The sequence below is a fragment of the Phacochoerus africanus genome, chromosome X, assembly GCF_016906955.1.
Source record: "Phacochoerus africanus isolate WHEZ1 chromosome X, ROS_Pafr_v1, whole genome shotgun sequence".
Classification (NCBI taxonomy): Eukaryota; Metazoa; Chordata; class Mammalia; order Artiodactyla; family Suidae; genus Phacochoerus; species Phacochoerus africanus.
Window position 1 is genome coordinate 118,351,771 of NC_062560.1, and position 24,340 is coordinate 118,376,110.

Genomic DNA, 24,340 nt, shown 5'->3' on the forward strand with positions numbered 1-24,340 from the left:
TTAAATACATATCATCAATATTTAGTTCTGAAGGATCTCTTACAAGACACCAGTATAGTATATGAAACTTTCTCTCAAACCTATCGTCCTTGTAGGGAAAAGTTTATCATGTTTAAGTCATCTTTATTCATTAATTTAAAACTATTAAAGGAAAAAAATTAAATTTCAGCTAACAGAACATGCTTGCAGCTCTTTTTCTAAGTGCAGAGAGGCTCTTACCCTATGCCAATTACATATTCGGGGGAGCTTTAAAATTTTTAGTCTTGAAACAAATAGCATAGAGTCAAGTTCATATTATACCTGTAACTCTGGCATTCCGAAACCTATAGTCACCGATTAAAATCTGCAAACTGTTCCCTGGAATCAGACCTTCTTTTCTTCTGTTTAGATTTTTCACCAACCTAAACAATAAATGAATTAGTAGCCAATAAGAGTAATATAAGGTAATAAAATTAACACATACATTGCATTGAAGCTCAACTTTCCACAAAACTACTGCACATATTCAAAGACCTTCATGACAACTGTGCTTGAGTCCTTTGAGTAACCTACAAAGGACTGAGATCACTAGCAAAAATGGTTATTAACTTACAATGATCCATCATGAATTTCACCCTCATGTGTACACTCTTGCACCATCAGGGTCCGAGTACACAAGTCAATATAGCACTTCAGTTAAAGTTACTGACACAATGAAGGCAAAATTATTTCATAGAAAATGTCCAAAAGATTTATGCACGTTTCATTCCGTCCTCTTTCAAACAATACCTCCTTCCTGCTTCGGGTTCTCTATCATTAAAAAAGTCTATCTGGCAGAAGCATCTTTGCAATTGGTGCGGTATGAAGTCAAAGAGAACGATAAGACTAAAAAATCGGGATTTGAACGGCTAGAGGAAAGTGTGGCTATGCCGTAAAGTACTAAACGCGACCCATATGAATGCATAGTGGGCATTCATTAAACATGTGATGAGCTAATGAATGATTTAAATGGCCAAATGTATTGTGATCTGTAGCCATTACTGAGCCAGATGTATCTATCAGCTGAGACATCTGAGCCAAAAGGAAACCACACAAGAGCATGCAGACTGAGAGCATTTCATTCTTTCAAAGCATTTTTCACTCACCAAAGGTTAACATTCCTTTCAGTGAGCTATATAGGCATGGCTGAAGCAATGAAAATGAAACACTGATAAGAAATGTGATATTTCTGCTTCTTGAGACTGTATAACAAAGATACAAGTAAAGCAGAACATTTGATTAGATATCCATGGGCCCCAGGCAGAGGTCAACCCAGTCATGGAGAATGCACCTACCATTGACCTTCAGCATCCTCATGGAGAAGCTGAATGACATCTCCATGTCTAATCAGGAGGTCTTCCGAGCCTCTCTTCCTGCAATCTGCTAGGGCTTTATATGTGCCTGGAGACTGTAAGGTTGTTTTGAAAAATTCCATTACAAATTTGAATGCAAAACTACTGGCATAACTGCATGCTCTGTGACAGAGAGAATCCACTCTACTTCAATGGTAAATGGGGTTAGCTGCAGCAGCTTTGCAGGAACAAACAAACACAGAGCAGTTTGGGATGGGGAGAAAAAGCAGAACATGTGTTTATTTAACCCGAAGAATTCATTTTTATTTGCAAAAAGAAAATGACAGCAGGAACTATACCAAAAATAACAGAGCACACGTCATTTAAGTTACATGAATAACAAGCAGAAATCCAGAAGAAAACCAAGCATGAAAATAAACTTTCAACACTGTTATTTTGTAAACTACTCTCATAAAAAAATCATCTCGGCACATAAAAAAGGCAATGGCCCTGAACAAAGATTTACTAATGCCTCCCCCCACCCACCCAAAGGATTTCTGGACTTTGTAACATTTTGCACAGGTAAAAATAATGGGCAGAAAAGCTCTTAGTCCAAAAAAAAGCATATTAAACCATCACGTTGTGCTTTACTTGGCCTTAATCTTTTTGCAGTTATAATTTTAACTTGATTCATTAATAAGCCAAATAAACCAAAGTGCACTGATTGCATTTGGTTACAACGCAGACAGAGAAGAAATAACAACCTTCAAGTCCAAATGTATTCTGCGGTGAGGATTTTTCCAGCACGGTATCTTACGCATTGAATGGAGGATTTTGAAAAAGAGGGGTACCACACTTAAAACGTCTTTTAAAATAAAAGGAAAGAAAGAATTATGTGGTGCCGATTCTTTGCACGTCCAAAGGAATTAACCCGTAAACATTATCGACATCACTGGGCTTGGACATCCTCTGAGCAGTATTTTTATCAAATGGGCCCCGGAGCAGGCATTTAACACAGCAGCTTCATTAAAATAGGACAGCCCCCTGTGATGCGGGCCTCCGCGAGGGAAGCGGCACCCATCATTTCTTGGCTTTGACTTGAGGTGAGGCCCAAAGAGCAGGTCACTCCAACCTGTTTTGCTTTGGGGTTGGGGGGCTCTTTTATTGGGGATATGTGTGGAATGCCTCGGGCTGCCCTTTGGATGTTTTCCTTAGGAGCACAACTCGGGGAATTCTGGGGAGAAGAGAGGAGACGGAAATAGGTTTGTCTACATTCTCACCCCCAAGATTAAAACATCAATCGAGGTGGCGTTGTTTGCTTTATCTTGTGACGCCATAGCTGGAAAAAAACCTACTTGGAAGACTTAGTTCTCAACAACCCCGTCTCAGAGCATCCCTTACACGACCCCTCCCATCCTCAGATAACGTTACTTAAGGAAATGGAAGGTCTTGTTTTATTAGCAGTCTAAATCAGTGATGCTCCAAGTTTGGGACACGGAGCTTTGGGAGTGCCAGGATCTGCAGGGGTCACACCTACATTATTTGCCTTTTTCACTCTCATCTTCACACAAGGCCACAGAGGAGTTTCCAAGAGACCGCTTAAGGTGTGCCAGCACAACAGATTGAATGCAAACGCAGAGATGGGAATCCGGCGGTCTTTTCTAAAGCCGGATGTCAAAGAGATTTGCAAAGATATTTCAAATGCCACTCTTCTCACTAAATTTTTTGTTTGCTTGTTTTGTTTTCAAAATGTATCTTCATTAAAAAGTTTGAGCACTGCTGGTCTAGACAACTAACTCTGGACAAATCTCTTACCAGCTCTGAGCCTCAGTCTCCTCGTCTGTTAACTGGAGGTAACAAAGCGTGCTCTCTCTCTCGCTAGGATTATGAATATTAAATGCAAAATCTTTGTGTCAACTGTAAATTACCAGATGAATATGAGTTACGGCCTCTATTAGTGGAAAGAACACTGTTACTTTTTTTAATAGACAGCATTAGAGCCTTGGAGTTCCCGTTGTGGCGCAGTGGTTAACGAATCCGACTAGGAACCATGAGGTTGCAGGTTCGATCCCTGGCCTTGCTCAGTGGGTTAACGATCCGTCGTTGCCGTGAGCTGGGATGTAGGTTGCAGACGCGGCTCAGATCCCGTGTTGCTGTGGCTTTGGCGTAGGCCGGTGGCTAACGGCTCCGATGAGACCCCTAGCCTGGCAATCTCCATATGCCATGGGAGCGGCCCTCAAAAAGGCAAAAAGACAAAAAAAAAAAAAAAAGAGCATTAGAGCCTTGATGGTCCATTGCTCTGGGATCATCCATGCCATTACTCCCTGACCAGGACATTAGAACAGCCAAACTGAATTTTTTCCTCTGAAGGACACCAAGGAGCAGTGCATTTCAAAGCATCATTCCCACCCTCCATGCCGGTGGCTTTAGAAAACTGGAGATTTCTCCAAAACAGTCCTAACTCCCCTGTAATAATCCACTAGGACCCTAACAAGACTGCAAACTAGTTCTTCTATAAAACACTTTCACCCTAAAACCACCTTTACTTTTAAGGGGTGCCCCCTTGCTCTAGTATGCTGAGATCTATAGCATTAGCATGTTTTTTTGTTTTTGTTTTTGTTTTTTGCCAGCCTGCTAAAATATAACTCCCAGATGTTATTAAATATTTTCATTCATGTACTTATTTTTATGGCCACACCTGCAGCATATGGAAGTTCCCGGGCCAGGGATTGAATGCAAGCCACAGCTTTGACGAAGGCACTGCACCGGGCCAGGGATTGAACCTGCGCCTTGGCAGCGACCCAAGCCACTGCAGTCAGATTCAGATGCTTAACCCAGTGTGCCACGACGGGAAGCCCCAAATCGTTTTCCATGTGTAATGTCTACTTTGTATATTTTCTAATCTGGAATCTAAACTGATTTCCAAGTCTATCTGGCCCTCCTTTGTGCTCAGATCTTATGTCACATGCCTAGATCAAAAAAAAAAAAAAAAAAAGAATGGTTAAGCTCAATGAAGGAGAAAACTGGCCTCTAGAGAGAGATGTGGCATACCTGACCATCTCAGCCAATTCAGTGGGAGCTCCACACACAGCTCAAACAATTTCTACTTACAGAGGGCAGTGCTTTCTGAATGTTCATAGTAAGACACGTTTTAGATCTGCTGGCCACCGAACACATCTGATGACCTTAAGGATACTGACAAAAGATTGCCCCGCCGTGCCTCACCTATTTCGTCAAGAAAACCGCTTGAAGACATTTTATTTGTTTAGCTTAATGTCATTACTAACCATTAGAGGCCTCTCCTCTTCCTCATTGTCATCGTAAGAAGGGTAGAAATAGTGACTTGACCATTCCTCAGGCTCCTCAGAGATATCTGCAGGTGAAGACATCTCGGTCCAAACTGCAAGGAAAACATGGAGGGGAGGCAGCTCCTTAATAGCACCGGTCCCCCTCAAGGAACCAAGTAAAACGAACTGCAATCAACAAGGCTACAGCTTTCCGTGGTCCAGGAAGAGCATCTTTACGACAAAATTTCCAACTAGGTTGTGCTAGTTTCAAATTTCGGATACTTCAGAAAGGGCTTAGAGTATCCGACACTTCCTTTACTTTTAAGGATGGCTTCATGTTGGGGTTGGTGGGAGCTATTCCAGATAGCAACATGTTAAATAATATTCCAGACAATATCTACTCCCTCTCGGAGAAAAGCATCTCCTCCCAACATCCCTTCTACGGCAAGTTTACGGGTCCAACTCCAAACAGCACTTACAACATTCTATCTGGTGATATTAGCCGCCTGGATTTGTCTTATCTCTTTTATTAGGCAGAGACCACGGGTTATACATTGGCTCATAGGAGCCTACCCGTAAGAGGTGCTTAATTAATAAAATACATGGCACTCATCTGGAGCACCCAAACTAATGTTGGCAGGAAGCAGCGGAATTTCTTCTTGGCCACACTAACTATTCATGTAACCTTGGAAAACTCGGGTCAACTTGCTCTGACTTGGTTTCCTCATCTGTCAAATGAAGACAGAGGTACGAAGCTCTCTCCTGACTGCTCAGGGGGCCACGGTATAGATGACCTGAGGGAAGCGACCTGGAAATGGATAAACGAGGTGAGCAAGGTTGCTCCCTGCTTCTCCTCAGCTAGCGGAGGAATCTTCCAGATTAAGGAGCATCATATTTAAGCAGCGAGATTCAGGCACTCCATTAGGCACTTCTTCAGGGAAGTCGATGATGCTGATCTCAGAGCTGTGGAGGTGACTCTCCCGAGTGCTTCGCAAACACCTCTACTCCCCTGTTATCACACTACTGCATTTAATTTTCACTGTTTATTGAATCAGCTTCAGGGAGATGACAGCTGAGCGTATCTCAACCAGCCTCTATGCCCAGAGTATGGCACAGTTCTTGGCACACAGGCTATTACGTTCGTTGAATGAAACAAACTGTCTGAAATCACTTTACATTTAAAAAAAATGTATTCTAGTTGATTTACAATGTCATGCCAATTTCTGCTGTACAGCAAAGTGACCCAGTCACATGTATCTATTGACTTTCTTGTATTTTCTTCCATGGTGGTCTATCCCAAGAGACTGGATAGAGTTCCCTGTGCTGTACAGTAGCACCTCACTGCTCATCCATTCTAAATGTCATAGTTTGCAACTACTAATCCGAAACTTCCCGTCCATCCCACTCCCTCGCTTTACATTTTTTTTTGGCCACACCCACAGCATGTGAAAGTTCCATGGCCAGGTATCAAACCCTCACCACAGCAGAGATGTGAGCCACAGAAGTGTCAACACCAGATCCCCAACCCACTGAGCCACCAGGAAACTCCTGGAATCACGTTAAATGACCCACTTTGCAAATCACGTTAAATGACCCACTTTGCAAAAGAAAATGCAGTATTCCAGCTGTAAACGATTCTTCTCTATTCATTAAACTTATGGTGAGTAAAGTGTGCACTGCCTGAAGCAGTACATATGTTTTATTCACCTCTGTAGCCTGTGTAGGAGGGGCTCCCACACTTGAGCAGGTCCCAGAAAGAATCACCTGGAGAACTCGTTACATCACAGCTGGCTGAGTCTCACTCCCAGAGTTTCTGGCTGAGAAGGTCCGGGCGGGAGCCAGAGTGTTTGCCTTCCTGACAAGCTCCCAGGTGATGCCAGTGCTACTGGTCCACGGACCACACTTTGGCGACCTCTGCTCTGCAGTGCCCACCAGAGTATCTGGCATATACCAAGACAGGGAGAGCCTTCTAAAAATGAGTTGACTTTGTTTTCTTCATATGCAGTGAACGGATGGGTGAATTTCCTAAATCAACAATGGGAGAAAATCTGCAAGCCATGAGTCTTACCTTCATCACACATACCTGTATTTGCTTCTGCCCGAACGGATGCAATGGCCTCACCAACCTCCACCATGGCCCTGGTATGTTCCAAGTCAGCTTCCTCAGCGCCCATAAAAGCTCCCTGGTGCCTTCTGAAAGAGTAAATATGTAAAAACCAGTCAGCTCTTGTACAGTCTGAGGGTAATAAGAAATTACAAATGGTATTTCTTCCACTGGTACCATGTGTTAAGAACCCAGTCTGAGAATCCATTCAAACAGAGCCAATTTCTCCCCTTATTTAAGTCTGTGTAATAATAGTTCATAACATACAGAAGCTTAAGTCTTAGGATCTAAGCCAGCATGGAAAAAAAGATTCCCTTCTGGACCCAGAGCAGGCTGATTGTTTAAAATCCCTGTTACGGGAGTTCCCTGGTGGTCTAGTGGTTAGGATTCAGCACTTTCACCACTGAGGCCTACATTCAATCCCTGGTCTGGGAACTGAGATCTCACATCAAGCTGCTGCACACTGTGGCCAAAAAATAAAACCAAATAAAATCCCTGTTGCATATTGTATTATATACTCAAAATGTGCTAGGATGTAAATCCTAAATGTTCTCCCCGCAGACACAAAAAAGGACAAGCATGTGAGATGAGGGATATGTTAATTAGCTTGATTATGGTGATTATTTCACAGTATATATGTATATCAAATCATCAAATTGTACTCTTTAAATGTACACAATTTGAATTGTCAATTATAACTCAATACATTGGAAAAAACATAAACAACCAAAAAAATCCCTATTGTTCTATGAATGTTATTGTTTTGTGGCTGTGCTGACAGCATGCAGAAGTTCCGAAGCCAGGGATCAAACCCGTGCCACAGCAGTAACCAGAGCCACAGCAGTTACAACACCAGATCCTTAACCAGCTGAGCCTCCAGGAAACTTTTATTCTATGAACTTTAAACTTTAATAAATGATGACAAAATCTTAATTTGATTAATCCTGTTGAGTTGTATCAGCTACTGTAAAGTCGGTTACTGCATGAAATCTAAAGACTGTGCTTCTAGAATATACGATAAAATACTGAGTATTGTGAACCCTGGAAAATAGACTTCCACTGTGGTTTTAAAATGGTTCTCCTAAAGCCTCAGATGAATCAACATACTTTGCACCTGATCTTAGCTGTGATTGAAAGATGATGAGCAACAAAGCGAAAAAGTATTTTGAATAAGTCCTTCCACGATCCTTGCATCACGCAGATGCTACATGGTGAATTTCTGTGCCCAGGCTTTGACTCGGTGTGGGGATTCTCTCTGCAAAGATGCAAATGTTCTATGCTGGAGTTCCCATTGTGGCTCAGTGGGTTAAGAACCCAACTAGGATCCATGAGGATGTGGGTTGGATCCCTGGCCTTGCTCAGTGCGTTAAGGATCAAGCATTACCATGAGCTGTGGTGTAGATCACAGATGTGGCTTAGATCTGGTGTTGCTTGGCTGTGGTGTAGGCCGGCAGCTGCAGATCTGATTCGACCCCTAGCCTGGGAACTTACATACACCACGGGAGCGGCCCTAAAAAGGAAAAACAACAACAGAAACAACCAAACAAAATGCTCTACACAAACTCCACATTTTAGGATTCCTAGAGGCAGAATACAGATCTCTAAACCGGCAGCACTGCTGTCATTCAGCCTTTGTGGTTGTGGCCAGGAACAGTCCCCTCCTCCCCCCAGGAGCCACATCTCCTCTCTAACTACACAGAGAGGCCATGTCACCGGTGCGTAGTCTCCGTCAAGATACCACAAAGCTGTGGGCCAGTATCGGCTGCCAGTCTTTATCAACTCTCTCCAATCAGATTGAAGGTGACCAAAGATACTTTGACGAGAAAGCCATGAGTGTAGCCACTCTGGCTATTAGCCTACATGCAGCTCCCCCTGCACAAGGATATGCTGAGAACAAAGCATTTATAATTGTGTTTAAAAATTAGCACAAACGTACAGTAGAAAATTGACAGAACACTGTAAACCGGCTATAATGGGATATAGTTCCCGTCGAAGTTCCAAACGGGAATCATGGTCCAGTGGAAACAAATCGGACTGGGAGCCAAGAGATCACGTGTTCGATCCCCGGCCTCGCTCAGTGGGTTAAGGATCCAGCGTTGCCATGAGCTGTGGTGCAGGCGGCAGACGCGGCTCAGATCTGATGTTGCTGTGGCTGTGGCTGTGGTGTAGGTCAGCAGCTACAGCTCTGATTCAAACCCTCACCTGGAAACCTCCATATGCTGCGGGTGTGGCCCTAAAAAAAAATTAGCAGAAACGGAGTTTCCCATTGTGGCTCAGCAGGTTAAGAACCTGACTAGTATCCACAAGGATGCAGCTTCGATCCCTGACCTTGTTCAGTAGGTTAAGGAGCTGGCATTGCCGTGAGCTGTGGTATAGTTTGCAGGTGTGGCTTGGATCCCACCTTGCTGTGGCTGTGGTGTAGGCCAGCAGCCGCAACTCTGATTTGACCCCTAGCCTGGGAACTTTCATATACCATGGGCCTGGCCCTTAAAAAAGCACAAACTATGGTATTATTTATTTATTTATTTGCCTTTATTATGTTCAGGTTCCTTTCATACTTAAATTATTGAGAGGTTTTTTTTTTTTTTTTGGCTGCATCCAAGGCATATGGAGATTCCCAAGCTAGGGGTCAAATCAGACCTACAGCTGCCAGCCTAGGCCACAGCCATAGCAACACCAGATCCAAGCCACGTCTGTGACCTACACCACAGCTCACAGCCACGCCAGATCCTTAACCCACTGAGCGAGGCCAGGGATCGAACCCGCAACCTCATGGTTCTTAGCGGGATTCGTTTCCACTGCACCACGATGGGAACTCCACTACTGCATTATTTTTAACATCAGAGGAACAATGGGATAACTATTAAGAATGATTAGTCTCCAAATACAAGCACGGAACTTCGAAAATGATGTGTTTATAGAATTTGATGAGTTTTTTTCTAAAAGGGTGGGTAATTTTTGTCGGATGGTTTAATTACATTGTTTCTTGTTACATACTGAAAACAGAAGATTGTAGGAGTGATATTTCTTCAAGAATAATCACTTACTAAAAAAAAAGAATAATCACTTACTCATCACTGCGCTGAGAAGAAAGATGATTCTGTTCTGTTAACTGATTATATTGTTCTCGCTTCTGAACTGTGACATCAAACAGAGCTTATATAAGCATCATTTAAAAGCCACCCTTCCTCCTTCCTGGAGGACCAGTGATACTCACATGGCCACACCCCCCCCCACCCCCGACCCCTTTCCATTTGAGTTCACCTTCTCAGACTTGGAATAGCCAGAGGGAAGGCCAGTCTGAATTTGGAAGGTTGGAAAAAGCTTAAACCACGTAACGTTTTATGCAAGAAACTCCGGTTTGTAACTAGAACCACCCCCCACGCCAACATCACCAAGCATTGCACACTGAGGTGCTAAGCAGAGCAGCCTCATGGGAAGGACTGAGAATGAACACATGCCGACTGCTCTCTCACTTGACGGCTGCTCCTCAGGCATGAGACCTCACCTTCCACTGCAAAGTTCAGTCTCCGAAATCGTTTAAACAGCCCCCTGGCCTCTAGATCGCCTACTCATTAGTTTAACAGACCTTTTCATTATGCATAGAATAAAAGAAATATCAGCCCCGTTCCCTGTAAAAATGATCACAAAACCAGAGGCACTGAGCTGTTACCACCCTTCTTGTTCTCAAGAACACATGCTTGATTTACCGGTCATAAGTTCCTGTTGCTTCAACAAAATACTTCTGATTTCTTTTAACCATGTCATCTTCACGTCTATGTTTGAAGCCTGAAGATTTAAAGAGCAGGGGAGGAAAGGACATGTTTCTTTTTTGAAAGGATGCTTTATAATACAACAAACGTCATGAAGTATATCAAGCACGCTACATCCTGAGCCACCATACTCCAACTCTTAACATTTTGATACTTAAAACCTCTAAGGAGCAAATAAGTAGCTATCAGACTGGATGAAATAACAGCCCAAACCATTTTGAAATGGCCCTTCAATAATGGCACTCAGAGAAATGTGAAATGTAAATCTCACTTATTTTTTTCTCCGTGGGGGGGGCCTTTTAAATATATAAATGTTTTTTATGTTTACTTTTAGTAAAATAAAACAAGTTCTACTGTTTCTGCAAAGATACTCTATTGCAGACTTATCTTTGAAACAGGATGAAAGCTTCTTTAAATATCCTCCCATTACTTACAGGGTAAGTTTGTTAACAGAGAGCAGGAAGTCTTATCAAGCCAAGAAGACATATTTTTATGAATTGTAATCACTCGATACAGAATTAGAACAAAGAAGAAACACCAAGCACTTTCACCAGGTAACAGCACATTCCCGTCACGAGTCATGATATTGAGACTTTCAGAAATGACAACATCCTCTTGAAATGTTCTAACTCCTCTCCTCTTCCCTGAAACTGGCTGAACCTTACAGCGGCACATCTGGCCATGGCTTTAACCACATTCTTTAGAAAAATGATCCGGCCTGAGTCATCACATCGCCCTTGTCTTACAATCAGGTCCTCTCTGAATGCTGAGCACAAGAGGAACTCGGAACTGTTATAAATCTGTAACTCTAGAAACGTGATGGAGACAGAGAAGCACCCGCCAAGCTCTTGGCTATCGGCTCATGTTGATAAGTCTCCGGGCATAGCGGCGAGGATGTAAAGCCATAGAAAGCACCACAGACATATCTCAAGTTAGAGAAAACTTTTGCCACGACATGGAAGCAACCGTAGTGTCCATCAACAGATGAATGGATAAAGAAGGTGTGGTGTGTGTATATATATATATATATATACACACAATGAAATACTACTCAGCCATAAAAAAGAATGAAATAATGCCACTTGCAGCAACATGAAAACGAGAGATTCTCATACTAAGTCAGAGAGAAAAAGACAAATACTGTATGATATCACTTGTATTTGTGTATGTGGAATCTAAAAAATACAACCAATTAAGGAATATAACAAAAAAAAAGCAGACTCACACATACAGCAAACAAAGCAGTGGTTACCAGTGGGGAGAGAGAAGGGGGGGCAATATGGGGATAGGGGATTAAGAGGTACAAACTACTGTGTATAAATTTAGCTACAAGGAGGTATTGTACAGCAAAGGGAATATAGGCAATATTTCCTAATTATAAATGGAGCAGAAACCTTTAAAAGTTATGAATCACTGTACTGTATACCTATAACTTATATAATATCATACAACAACTATACTTTAAGAAAAAGAAGACTTGCTAATTGAAAAATTGGTCAACTGCTTCCCAAAGAATAATAATCCAGAGAGCTCTAAGAACTTTGGTAATGTAACCAAAATTACTTTTGTTTGCAAATTCTGACTTGTGTATCCTAAGGCAGGTTATGGCTTCTAGAATAATTCTTAATTGACCAACCTGGACAATATAAACTTCTTCCTTGCCGGCATACCAGATTTCAAACTTGCGGTTATCGCCTTTCACATACTCCGTGATTCCAACTTCGTCCATCTACAACACAGAAGTCGGCAGCTGCATGAGCACGGCATTCTGGACAGGAACTTACATTAAATCTACCCCCCTCATAACCTAAATGAAACAGAAATTCTCACTTGTGCAAAATATACATTTTGCAGTCAAAGAATATGAAATGAAACATACTATCAAAGACCTTCGGATTTACCCGTGTCCCTGAACTATGCACTTATAGTACAGACTACAGGCTCCATTCCAGTGATTGAAACAAATGTTATAAATCTGAACATCCAAGGAGTTCACCCAAGACTGAATTCTGTGATCAATTAGCCGTACACAATCAAAACAAAGTATTCTGTCACACACAAAAGTAAAATTAAACATCAGTGATAAAGGTCACCCACAATTAAATGAAATGACGATTTTTAACAAACATATGCCTCGTAAATTAATCTCACAAATTATTACCTATGTCTACAGAAGCCCTCTAAGCTATAGACATCTAATTTACAGGTCAGGGGAGAACCAAGAGGTACAGAAAAAAATCCCCTCTATTTCCACCAACCTCCCGGCCTCTCTATAAAACAAATCATCTGTCACGGGAGAGTGCTGTCTCCTTGCAGCCAGTGAAACTTTTATATGCACTATCCCTTTCTTACCGTAGTGTTTCTTCTCCTCCTTATGATTGTGCAAAGCACAAACTCTTCCATTTTCTTTTCTCCTATGCGGTTAAGAGCTTGGTTAATTCCATTTTGAGCAATTTTACTCCCTTGCACACACAACTTCTTTTCATCTCCTTCTGCCTTGTCTTTTCTTCTTTCAATCCTTGCCTAATTATCTAAAGGAATATCTCACTCTCTGTTCCATTTACATGCCTCCCAAATGACCCTAATTAGAGCTGAGAAGCATTAAAAGTAGTGCTAGTGAGATCCCCATATCAAGGAAAAGGGATTGTACTTAGCAATGAAATGTGACATTAATCAAAGAGCCTGCGACAGCTACCTGGAATGTACTCAGAAGTTACTTTCAGAATGTCCAAAAATATCTTTATATTCCTACCCAACCACTCTAACTAACCCACTTTTGCTCAAACATCAGGATTTAAAGGAGATAATAATAATATCATATTTGGAGTTCCCGTCGTGGCAGAGTGGTTAACGAATCCAACGAGGAACCATGAGGTTGCGGGTTCGGTCCCTGCTCTTGCTCAGTGGGTTAAGGATCCGGCGTTGCCGTTGCCGTGAGCTGTGGTGTAGGTTGCAGACGCGGCTCGGATCCCGTGTTGCTCTGGCTCTGGCGTAGTCTGGTGGCCACGGCTCCAATTCGACCCCTAGCCTGGGAACCTCCATATGCCGCGGGAGCAGCCCAAAGAAATAGCAAAAAAACAAAAAGACAAAATAATAATCTCATATTGAATGTCTACTGAAATTGATTTTGTTTCAATACATGGTTTTATCTTAACAGCATGATAAGCTGGAAAGTCCACATGCTAGCTATGTGTCTCGGGGCAAGTTGCTTCACCTTTTTGAATTTCAGTTTCCTCAACTATAAGATGGGAAGAGAACCTGCCTATTTCATAGAGTTGATATAAGGATTAAATAGCATGCAATGAAGGCTTAGATGTTAAAAATGAGGTGTTTGTTTTGTTTTGCTTTTTAGGGCTGCACATGTGGCACATGGAGGTTCCCAGGCTAGGGGTCGAATAGAAGCTACAGCTGCATCTGCAACCTACACATAGCTCACAGCAACGCTGAATCGCCAACACATTGAGCGAGGCCAGGAATCGAACCTGCATCCTCATAGATACTAGTCAGATTCCTTTCTGCTATGCCACAATGGGAACTTCCTAAAAAATGAGTGTTTGAAAGTATGAGTTTGCCTTCTCAACGTTCACTTACTTGAATAGCAACAGCTTTGCCATTTTTTCATTGTATGCATATGGTACAGCGTTATAGATTAAATGAGCTTTTTTTCGGTTACTCTAGAAATCTAACCATTATATCTACCAGACAATGTTGTTCTCGGTTCTAAACAATCCACTACAAATGATCCACTGTAATACGATCCATTCGTAATTCATGGATTGTAGATGTTTTCTCAAATAACAAAACATAAAGGTTTTATTGCAAAGTTTTTACTCCACTTATTAAATGAAACTATACTGTGAAAACTTACTCAGTTTTCGAATCTAGAGGCAGAATGAAAGGTCTAACTATATGAAGAGTTCTCCTACAGCTCAGCGGATTAAGGATCTGATGTTGTCACGGCAGCGGCTTGGGTTGCTGCTGTGGTGCGGGTTTGATCCCTGGCCCAGGAACTTCCACATGCCTCAGGTGTGGCCAAAAAAAAAAAAAAAAAAAGGTCTAACTACATGAGTATAATTATATGGTATATTATATAATAGACAATATATATAATAAAAGAAAAGGTTGATTCTACAGTTAGACCCTGTGTTCTCTTTCTTATCCTTCATATTTTCAATGACGATTTCTGGGAGCTATGAATATATTTTAGTATAAAGCATTTTATCTGAAGATACATTGCCGTGTCAAGTGCTCAGGGCCCAACTTTTAACCTAATTTACCATCATCAGGGCAGTGTGACCACGTGACCCATCTTGTTAAAAGTCACCCCAGTGGGACAAGAACTCTGGGATTATGGCCAATAACAGTCTAGCTTAAGATTTTTATTCATGTACCTGGGATTCATAATAGTTACTTCTTGGGTCAGTATTATTTAAAAAATTGATCTTGGAGTTCCCGTCGTGGCGCAGTGGTTAACGAATCCGACTAGGAACCATGAGGTTGCGGGTTCGATCCCTGCCCTTGCTCAGTGGGTTAACGATCCGGCGTTGCTGTGAGCTGTGGTGTAGGTTGCAGACGCGGCTCGGATCCCGCGTTGCTGTGGCTCTGGCGTAGGCCAGTGGCTACAGCTCCGATTGGACCCCTAGCCTGGGAATCTCCATATGCCGCGGGAGCGGCCCAAGACCAAGAAATAGCAAAAAGACCAAAAAAAAAAAAAATTTGATCTTGATTCACTAACAACAACAACAACAACAACAACAAACCATAGATAGCTAGGCTGAAGTGCTATGAAGAAGTTAGAAGCCAAACAGATTGGGCATAAAACAGTAACATAGGTGTATCCTGAAAATAGTTTCTGGGATCAAAAAGAGGATGAAAGAAAATAAGAATTATAGCAATATAATTCATATAAATTAAAACGAAATGTGCATACAACAGTAGTATATATTGAAAAAGAAGACACAAACTGAAGGATGTACATCAAATTAGAATGGTTGCTATGGGGGCAGACAGGAGATTAAGTGCGGAGAATGGCGATAAAAAGGAATGAAGGAAGGAGTGGAAGAATAAACGAGAAAGAACAAGACCTGCCGGCAACGTGCCGTGATTCCCATCAGAGCCTCTGAAGCCTGCTGCCTGGGGTGGAATCTGAGCTGTTCCACTTACTAGCCGTGCTCCTGAGTGAATGACTCCGCTCTCTGGGGCTTGGCTTGCCCATCCTCAAAATGGGATTAATAATTGTTCCTGCTTCACATACAGTTGCCACGTGGATTAAATGAGTTAACACTGATACCTGTAAGCACTTAGAACAGCTCCTAGCAAACAGCGAGCACTGTGTGTATGTACACTTCAAGACATAGATGCCAATAATAAAATGCATGGGCTGAGGAATCTGAAGAACTCAAATGTCTCGAACTGACTGTGACTTTAGGGCCTTTCCGTTGCACAGAAGCAGTTGACTTAAAATACAGCACACAATCAGCATACAGCGGTTGGGCCATAAAATTCCAACTGGATATGATGAAGTCAAAGCGACAGTTCCTTGAAAAGTGCCAGAGAAGGAGAGAGAGGAGATTTTGAAACCAGTAACACAAACTGCTATGTAATTCACTGACTAGTCCTACTAGCAATTATTTAATCTGGAATCTTTTTTTTTTTTTTTTCGTGCCCACGACATGTGGCAGTTCCTGGGCACAGATCAAACCCACGCCACAGCAGTAACCTCAGCTGCTGCAGTGAAAACGCCAGATCCTCAACCAACTCCTCCACAAGGGAACTCCCTAATCCAGGAATGTCATAATAGGCAAGCACGAGCAAGGAAGAATAGTGAGGCTTATAAGAAATAGCCTAATTTCGATCTCTGTCAGCAGCATCACCATTTTCCCAGTAATCCTGGTCTAAATCCTTGCAGGCATCACTGACTAATCTCTTTTATTAAGGATACTAGGTATTGCTGGGGAATCAAAGAAAAAAAAATCAGGCTGTTTATTTATTTGCTCTATCTAGTAAGTCAACAGGTCTGCCTGTTTACCTTCCATGGAAATGTTTCTTGCATCTATCCGACCCTCTGTTTCCATGGTAACCATTGTAGTTTGAACTCCCATGAACTGATTACCTCATAGCAGTCCATCCTTACCCTGATGTACTTTAGAAAATAATCTGTTGGTGCACCCATCACTGCGACAAATTAAAGGTAAAAACAAAATCAAACCAGAAATCAATACATTTCAAACCAGACATCAAACCAGAAATAATGCATTAGGTAGTAACGAGGTCACTCCACAACTAAAAGGTGAACCACTTGGATTCGAGTCTGACAGGTCTATGAAGATAAAGTACCTTCCCTGGGAATAGATATATAGACAGCAAAAGATCTGAACCCTGTATGAGGTGAATCACAAATGACTGGTTCTCCAAATTTGTGGTTGCCAAGGGGAGGGGGAGAGAGTGGGACGGACTCGGAATCTGTTAACAGATGCAAACTATGGCGTTTGGAGTGGATAAGCACTGAGATCCTGCTGTTTAGCACAGGGAACTATATCTAGTCGCTTGTGATGGAGCATGATGGAGGATCATGTGAGAAAAAGGAACAGTTGGGCATTTGTTATGGAAACAGTGAGGGTTTTAAACAGCCGCTGCTGTGGGTTCAGAAGCGGAGCAGGGAGAGGCGACAGGGGGGGGAGGTCGGAGACCCAGCGCTGGACAGACACCCCGTTAGCAACGGCCTGACATCACTGACCCCGGGGACGAATCAAAAGCCCGGAGGGCCGGCTGCCCGGGGGGCCTCCCGACACGAAGCCCTCACGCCCGGCTCAGGACCCGCCCTTCCCAGCTTGCTAACAACTGAGAAACAAGAGGCTCGCGAGAAATGACGAGAATGATCGTCGTGGTTGGGGAATCGAGGCTAATAATTTTCCCTATTTTCCAAATTTCCTTTAACAAATGCTATATGGCTTTGACAGTGTAGAACTTGAAAGGTAAAACCAATTAGGTGTGAAAAAACATCAGATTTGCCAAGGACAGACTCGTGTGAATTGGAAGCGCCTACTTGTCAAATGCCAACGCCATCCGAAGAGTATCGCCGGCGACTTCCTCCAACAACACCGCTCTCATTTAATAGCAGACTCATGTTCGGACAGGATGGCAGTTGGGGTTATAGGCGAGGAGGAAGAAATTTCTAAGGATCAGACAGGACAGGTGTGGGTAGGATTCAGCTGCAGGTGGCTCTGGACGCCCGGTAAGGGGGATGCTGGGCGGGGGCGGAGGGATACAAAGGGAACGTGCTAAGCATGGGAGTTAACGTTTTTTGGAGCTCCCGACTGCAGGTTAAAGGACCTGGAGTTGCCACAGCTGTGGTGTAGGTTGCAGCTACAGCTCAGCCGATTCAATCCCTGGCCAGGGAACTTCCATGTGCCACAGGTGTGGCCATAAAATAAAAATTTTTTTAGTTATCCATTTTCAAATTACATTGAGGAAAAGGAAGAAACGCTTTCCTCCTCGTCTCTCCTGTATGATAAAAGCTCCTTGCTACCAGGACCAAGCCCTCCACCCAGGACCACTGGTAAGAGTGCTGAGGTGAGGAGCCTGGGTCATGGGCCCCAATTTAAAACGGGCCTGTGCAGGCGCCCCCTTGGGGAAGACCCGGGATTGCAGCGGAGAGAACAGAAGGGAGGCCATGTTTCGCCCTGCTTCGCTCTCATCTCAGGGAGACAAGTTTGGCTTCACCTGCCTTCTGTCTAAGGCTTCTACTCAACAGAAAGAGACGCACAGACATAGAAACCAAACTTACGGTTACCAAAGGGGCCAGGAGTGAGGAAGGGATAATTTAGGAGGTTGGGATTAACATACACACATTACCACACATAAAATAGATAACCAACAAGGATCTACTGTATAGGACGGGGAATCCTACTCAATATTTTGTCATAACCTATATGGGAAAAGAATCTGAGAAAGAATGCATATAGGTATAACTGAATCACTGTGCTGTACACCCCAAACTAATACAACATTGTCAATCAACTAGACTCCAATAATATTTATTTTTTTACTTTTTTTTATTTTGTCTTTTTGCCATTTCTTGGGCCGCTCCTAGGGCATATGGAGGTTCCCAGGCTAGGGGTCGAATCAGAGCTGTAGCCACCGGCCTACGCCAGAGCCACAGCAATGTGGGATCCGAGCCTTGTCTGTGACCTACATACACCACAGCTCAAGGCAATGCCGGATCCTTAACCCAATGAGTGTGGTCAGGGATCGAACCCACAACCTCATGGTTCCTAGTAGGATTTGTTAATCACTGAGCCACGACAGGAACTCCCTAAGTTATCGTAATTTTTAAAAAGCCGATGCTACATAAAAATCTGTGCTGTGGCTTCAAATGCCCCCATCTGAGAAGCATGATAATAAATGAAATCTCATTTTAAAAAAAAAAGACTTCTACTTAAAATGTCATGGGTAGGAGGGTATGAAATGGGTGGTGAAGAGGGTCCAAGGGTACAAACTTGCAGTTATAAAATAAATTATAAAATAAGTAAGCGCCAGGGAGGCACTATCCAGCATGGTGACTCTAGTTAATAACACTCTACCGCATATGTGAAACTTACTAAATAAGAGAGTAGATCTTAAAAGTTCTTGTCGCAAGAAAAAAACATTTTTGTAACTATGTGTGGTGATGGATGTTACCTGTGGTGATCATTTCACAACACATATGAATACTGAATCATTACACTGCAAATCTGAAACTAACGTATGGTCCCTGTCAATTACGCCTCCATTTTAAAAAAGACTTAGCTTAAAAAAAAAAAAAAAAAAAAAAAAGATGGGGAGTTCCCATCGTGGCGCAGCAGAAACAAATCCAACTAGGAACCGTGAAGTTGTTGGTTCAGTCCCTGGCCTCGCTCAATGGGTTAAGTATCCCGCGTTGCCGTGAGCTGTGATGTAGGTTGCAGACACAGCTCAGATCTGGCGTGGCTGTGGCTGTGGTGTAGGCCAGCGGCTACAGTTCCAATTAGACCCCTAGCCCGGGAACTTCCATATGCTGCAGGTGCAGCCCTAAAAAGAAAAAAAAAAAAGGTGTGCAACTGAGGTATAAAAGCCAGTCTTTTGACATGAAAGAGTGTACAAGCTTGAATACCATACATGTATATATGAGAGAATATGACATAACACCATTCAAATTATCTTACTTTCAAACAGTGCTTAAAACTGTATGACGGGTATCTATCGGAGCCCTCTCCACTTTCGACACGCCTTTTGCAAAAAACAATAGCTTTTTCATACAAGAAAAGGTGCCGCTGCATTGGCTTGAATCTAGCAAAATCCTTCATTTTTGTAGCACCTTTCTTGTGCCCGATCCAGACGCTGAATGCACCCTGCGTTATCATCTTGCCCAACTCATTTAAATTTCCCTGGAATAGAAAAGCCAAAACTCATCAGCACAAGGCACAGCTACACATCCCCATCGCTCCCCTCAACATCCCAGTATTTAGCTCGAGCTACTAAAATCCTAAGCTGTAACTGATAGGTTTCTGGGGTTGTTTTCTTCCTTTTTTGGCCGCCCCGGGGCACATGGAGTTCCTGGGCCAGGGATCAGATCCGAGCTGCAGCTGCGACCTACACCACAGCTGCAACACCACCAGATCCTTAACCCACTGTGCGGGGCCGGGGATAGAACCTGCATCCCAGGTTGCACCATAGCAGGAACTCCTGATTTATAGTTTTTAAGCTTTTATTCATCATAACTTTAAACACATTAAAACATGCCATGTGTCGCACGGTTGCAAAATAACTGTGGGAGTAGGAGACAGAAGAGACCTCCTCTTCCCTGGCTTCATGGCTCTCAATTGTTTCCCCTATCCTGCTGGGCAAATGACATCTCCCAGGCCAGGTCTTCCCACTGTGTGGCGCTAACTCTAAAGATTCGATCGAAAAGAAAACCTTCCATCTCTGTCCTGGACTGGGGCAAAGGGCAACCCTGGGACCCTATGTCTCCTTAAAATAGACCCAAACATTCCGTCGAGTGGGACTTTCCGAGGTCTGCACTGGAGGGCAGGCCTTGTTAGGGGCAGGGGAAAGTCGTAAATCCATGTGGCTGCTGATCCGAAGCCAATTTTCCACTTAGCATCATAAATAATAATGCTGACATTCGGATCCTTCATTTGTCTGCCTCTTACTTCGTATTTCTCAGTTGGTTCCAGGAGAGGGAAAAAGGGACGCTCACATGCTTAACCCGTAAAACTGCAACAATCATTAAAATTTACTTACAATATAACCATTTATTGCAATCTGATGCATAGAGTCATTAACCGACTTCAGTAAATCCAGCATCGTGTCAAGTGCCTCCTTTAATTGGACAGATCCTTCGCAGTCTTTGCTATATTTTAATAGCTCCTGTGATCAGAAGTCAAGAATTAGACTTAATATTAGACAGATATTAATAGCTGGAGAAAATGAAAACATTTTTGGCTAACATGCTTTCAAGGAGGAATCCAAAGATAATGTCACTTTTTTTGAGTGATTTCTTTCACATGCTACTTGTCACATTAATACTATTTTTTTTTTTTTGGCTGCGCCCACAGTATGTGGAAGTTCCCGGACCAGGGACTTAACCTGTGACACAGCAGCGACTCAAGCCACTGTAGTGGCAACACCGCATACTTAACCCACTGCACCACCAGGGAACTCCCTCTACTATATTCAATAACAATGTCAGAACTGGGGAAGAAATGGAATAGTGACCAAACAGTATAAAGCAAAGGGCATTCAGTGCTTCTGGAGGTGGAGAACAGTAACTATTAGGACACATTAGAGATTAGTTTTTAAAGCAATTACACATTTTTTTGGTCCTCCATGCATAGCTACTTGTTTTATTCATTCTGCATATGCCATACAGCGCTGTGAAAATACATTTTAAAACAAGCTATGTTGTATTTATACTTAACACGATTTTAGTAATGCTTTCACATGACTGAAGGCTGTGCCATTTTCACTTTTCATGGAGAAGGCCCATAGGAAATAGTCTCGAAACTCTAAGAAATAATCATTTAGCTCCTCTTAACAAGAGAGCTCCTTCAATTCACTCTAGCTATGCAAGTACTAGAGGCATGGGTGTAAAGCTAAGAATAGGGAGTCCTTTTAGCTACTTTTTTTGGCCACACCCACAGCATGCAGAAGTGTCTGGGCCAGGGATCAAACCCGTACCACAGCAGCAACCTGAGCTGCTGCAGTGACAATGTCAGATCCTTAACCTGCTGAACTACACAGGAACTCCCCTTTTAGCTAATTGTCCATACAAGTCCCAGTGATGTGTGTATAGTAGTTGCTGGAACTTTCACTGCTGTTAAGAAGAACTAATTAGATTCTATTGCTAAATCCAGCCCCCCTCCACCCCAGTCAGTGAGCTTAGCTATTTCTAGTGCTTACTAGTCAGCTGCTTCCTTCTTAAAGGCTTTGTCATATCTGAGCCCAAAAAGTAAGTAAAGAAAGTAACAAATGCTTCATGTAATTACCTTCAACAGTAACTGATATTTTGTGATCCGTTGCACTGGTTTCAGTAAATAGGAATCTAGACCAAGTCTGTGTTTTAATTTTCTTTGACATTCCTGTCATTAAAATAGAATTATCGATAAATTTATATTAAGACACATACCTATATAAATGCCAAGTGTTCACTGATTAGATCCAATTCTTATATCTCAAGGAAAATTTACCCAAAAAAATCACTGTTATATACAGTACGAAAATTTTATGAGGCAGTATATCGGAAAAACTACTGTGAACATTATTTCAAGGATCTGAGAGGTAGAAAATCCCCAAATTTCAAAATCTAAAAAGTTTATATATATATATGGATAAACGTTTATATATATATATATATATATATATATATATATATATTCACAATGATGTAGAATGTTTAAAAGGTAAGAAAGCAATAAATGACCATAGGTTAACATGACAAAGAAATACTTCGATGTATCCAAGAAAATTAACAAAAGGCTTAGCTTCACAGGCCAAGACCCAGAAAAGAAATAGGTTGTACTGAATATAAATCAGGCTGAGTATGAGAAGAGTTTTTTTTAATGTCACAAGAAAAATACAGCCCTTATCAAGTGGTGCTACATTTCATCTGATTATTGGCTCCCTGCCACTATAAATATAAGAGTCATGACTTTGGGGCCTGGGAACATAGCAGGGCCCATAATTAAGGCAAGATGGAGCTGGTTAGGACACAATGCGCGTATAGAAAGTGCAGAACAATAAGAGAGGCTATACCCGTGTAAGATCCAGGACCCTCCTTTGGAAATGCATAAGATCCAATACATGATCTAATTTAATTATCAAGGGTAAAAACAGTAGATCGGTACATGTATTTAGCTCTCGTCACTCATGAAACCCAATTAAAATGATGGTTTTTACAAAGCAAAACCTAAAGTTACCCAAAAGAGACAGGAAAAAACATCAACAAAATCTGGAAACGGGCAGACGGAAAAGCCGGGGAACAATCGGTTTGTTAAAGAACACGTCCCCCCACCCCTCCGCAAAGACGTCACGGTCAGACACCAAAGTACCTTGGAAAGGTGGAGATAAAGATCGGGTTTGAAAAAAGATGGTTGTTGAAAATCTGTTAACGGAGTATTTAGGAGTTCCCGTTGTGGTGCAATGGGATGGGTGGTGTCTCTGCAGCACCAGGACGCAGGTTCAATTCCCAGCCCAGCACAGTGGGTTAGAGGATCCAGCCTTGCCGCAGCTGTGGCATAGGTTGCAACTGCGGCTCAGATCTGATCCCTGGCCCAGGAGCTCCATATGCCGTGGGACGGCCAAAAAAGGAAGAAAAAAAAAAAAGGAATTAGATACTAACTAGTGTTGGCGTGGAGCCATCAGGCCCCTCATACACCACTGGTAGGAAGATGAAATGGTGCAGTCACTTTGGAAACCAATCCAAACGTTCTTCAAAGAGTTGAAGAGAATTACCATTGACCTAGCAGGCTCACACTCAGCTATGTGGCCAAGAGAAATGAAAATAATGGCCACACAAAAACTCAGTACACAAAAGGTGGAGACAACCCAAATGTCTATCAACTGATGAGCGGGTAGCTAAAGTGCAGACGTTCCATACAATGGACTGTTATTAGCCCATAAAATGGAATGACGTTCTGACACAGGCTACAGCATAGATGAACTATGAAAACATGACGCTGAGTGAAAGGAGCCAGACACAAAGATCACATCCTTTAGGATTCCATTTAGACGAATTGTTCAGAATAAGCAAATCTATAGTGACAGAAAGTAGCTTAGTGATCGCAGAGGGCAGCAGGGCTGGAGGGAAAATAGGAGGTGACCGTTAAAAAGTTTTTTTGGTGGAATGATGAAAACATTCTTAAATTCATAGTGGTGACGGCTGCACAACATTGGGACTACAGTAAAGTTACCGAATTGTACGTGTTAAGAGGGTGATGTTTGCATTATTTTAATTACCTGTCAATAAAGCTGTTAGCCAAAAAAAGTAAATGAGCTTAAAAATCTAACAAGGGGAGTTCCCGTCGTGGCGCAGTGGTTAACGAATCCGACTAGGAACCATAAGGTTTCGGGTTGGGTCGCTGCCCTTGCTCAGTGGGTTAAGGATCCAGCGTTGCCGTGAGCTGTGGTGTAGGTTGCAGACGAGGCTCGGATCCCGTGTTGCTGTGGCTCTGGTGTAGGCCGGTGGCTACAGCTTCAATTAGACCCCTAGCCTGGGAATCTCCATATGCCGCGAGAGCGGCCGAAGAAATAGCAAAAAGACAAAAAAAAAAAAAAATCTAACAAGGAGTTCCCATCGTGGCGCAGTGGTTAACGAATCCGACTAGGAATCATGAGGTTGAGGGTTCAATC

At 42.6% G+C, this 24,340-nt stretch overlaps 1 protein-coding gene across 1 annotated transcript in view; it reads right to left on the reverse strand.

Annotated features, from left to right (window-relative positions):
* Positions 1 to 2,319: 2,319 nt before the first annotated feature.
* Positions 2,320 to 24,340, reverse strand: part of MCF2 (MCF.2 cell line derived transforming sequence) — a 91,972-nt gene continuing 69,951 nt past the window's right edge. Inside the window, exons 20-28 of the mRNA XM_047764265.1 lie at positions 21,979 to 22,071; positions 20,735 to 20,860; positions 19,657 to 19,878; positions 12,111 to 12,203; positions 10,412 to 10,490; positions 9,773 to 9,839; positions 6,681 to 6,790; positions 4,598 to 4,710; positions 2,320 to 2,544 (exon numbers count right to left, since the gene is read on the reverse strand). Of these exons, the coding sequence (XP_047620221.1) occupies positions 2,320 to 2,544; positions 4,598 to 4,710; positions 6,681 to 6,790; positions 9,773 to 9,839; positions 10,412 to 10,490; positions 12,111 to 12,203; positions 19,657 to 19,878; positions 20,735 to 20,860; positions 21,979 to 22,071 (1,128 nt within the window). The remainder of the gene's footprint in view (positions 2,545 to 4,597; positions 4,711 to 6,680; positions 6,791 to 9,772; positions 9,840 to 10,411; positions 10,491 to 12,110; positions 12,204 to 19,656; positions 19,879 to 20,734; positions 20,861 to 21,978; positions 22,072 to 24,340) is intronic.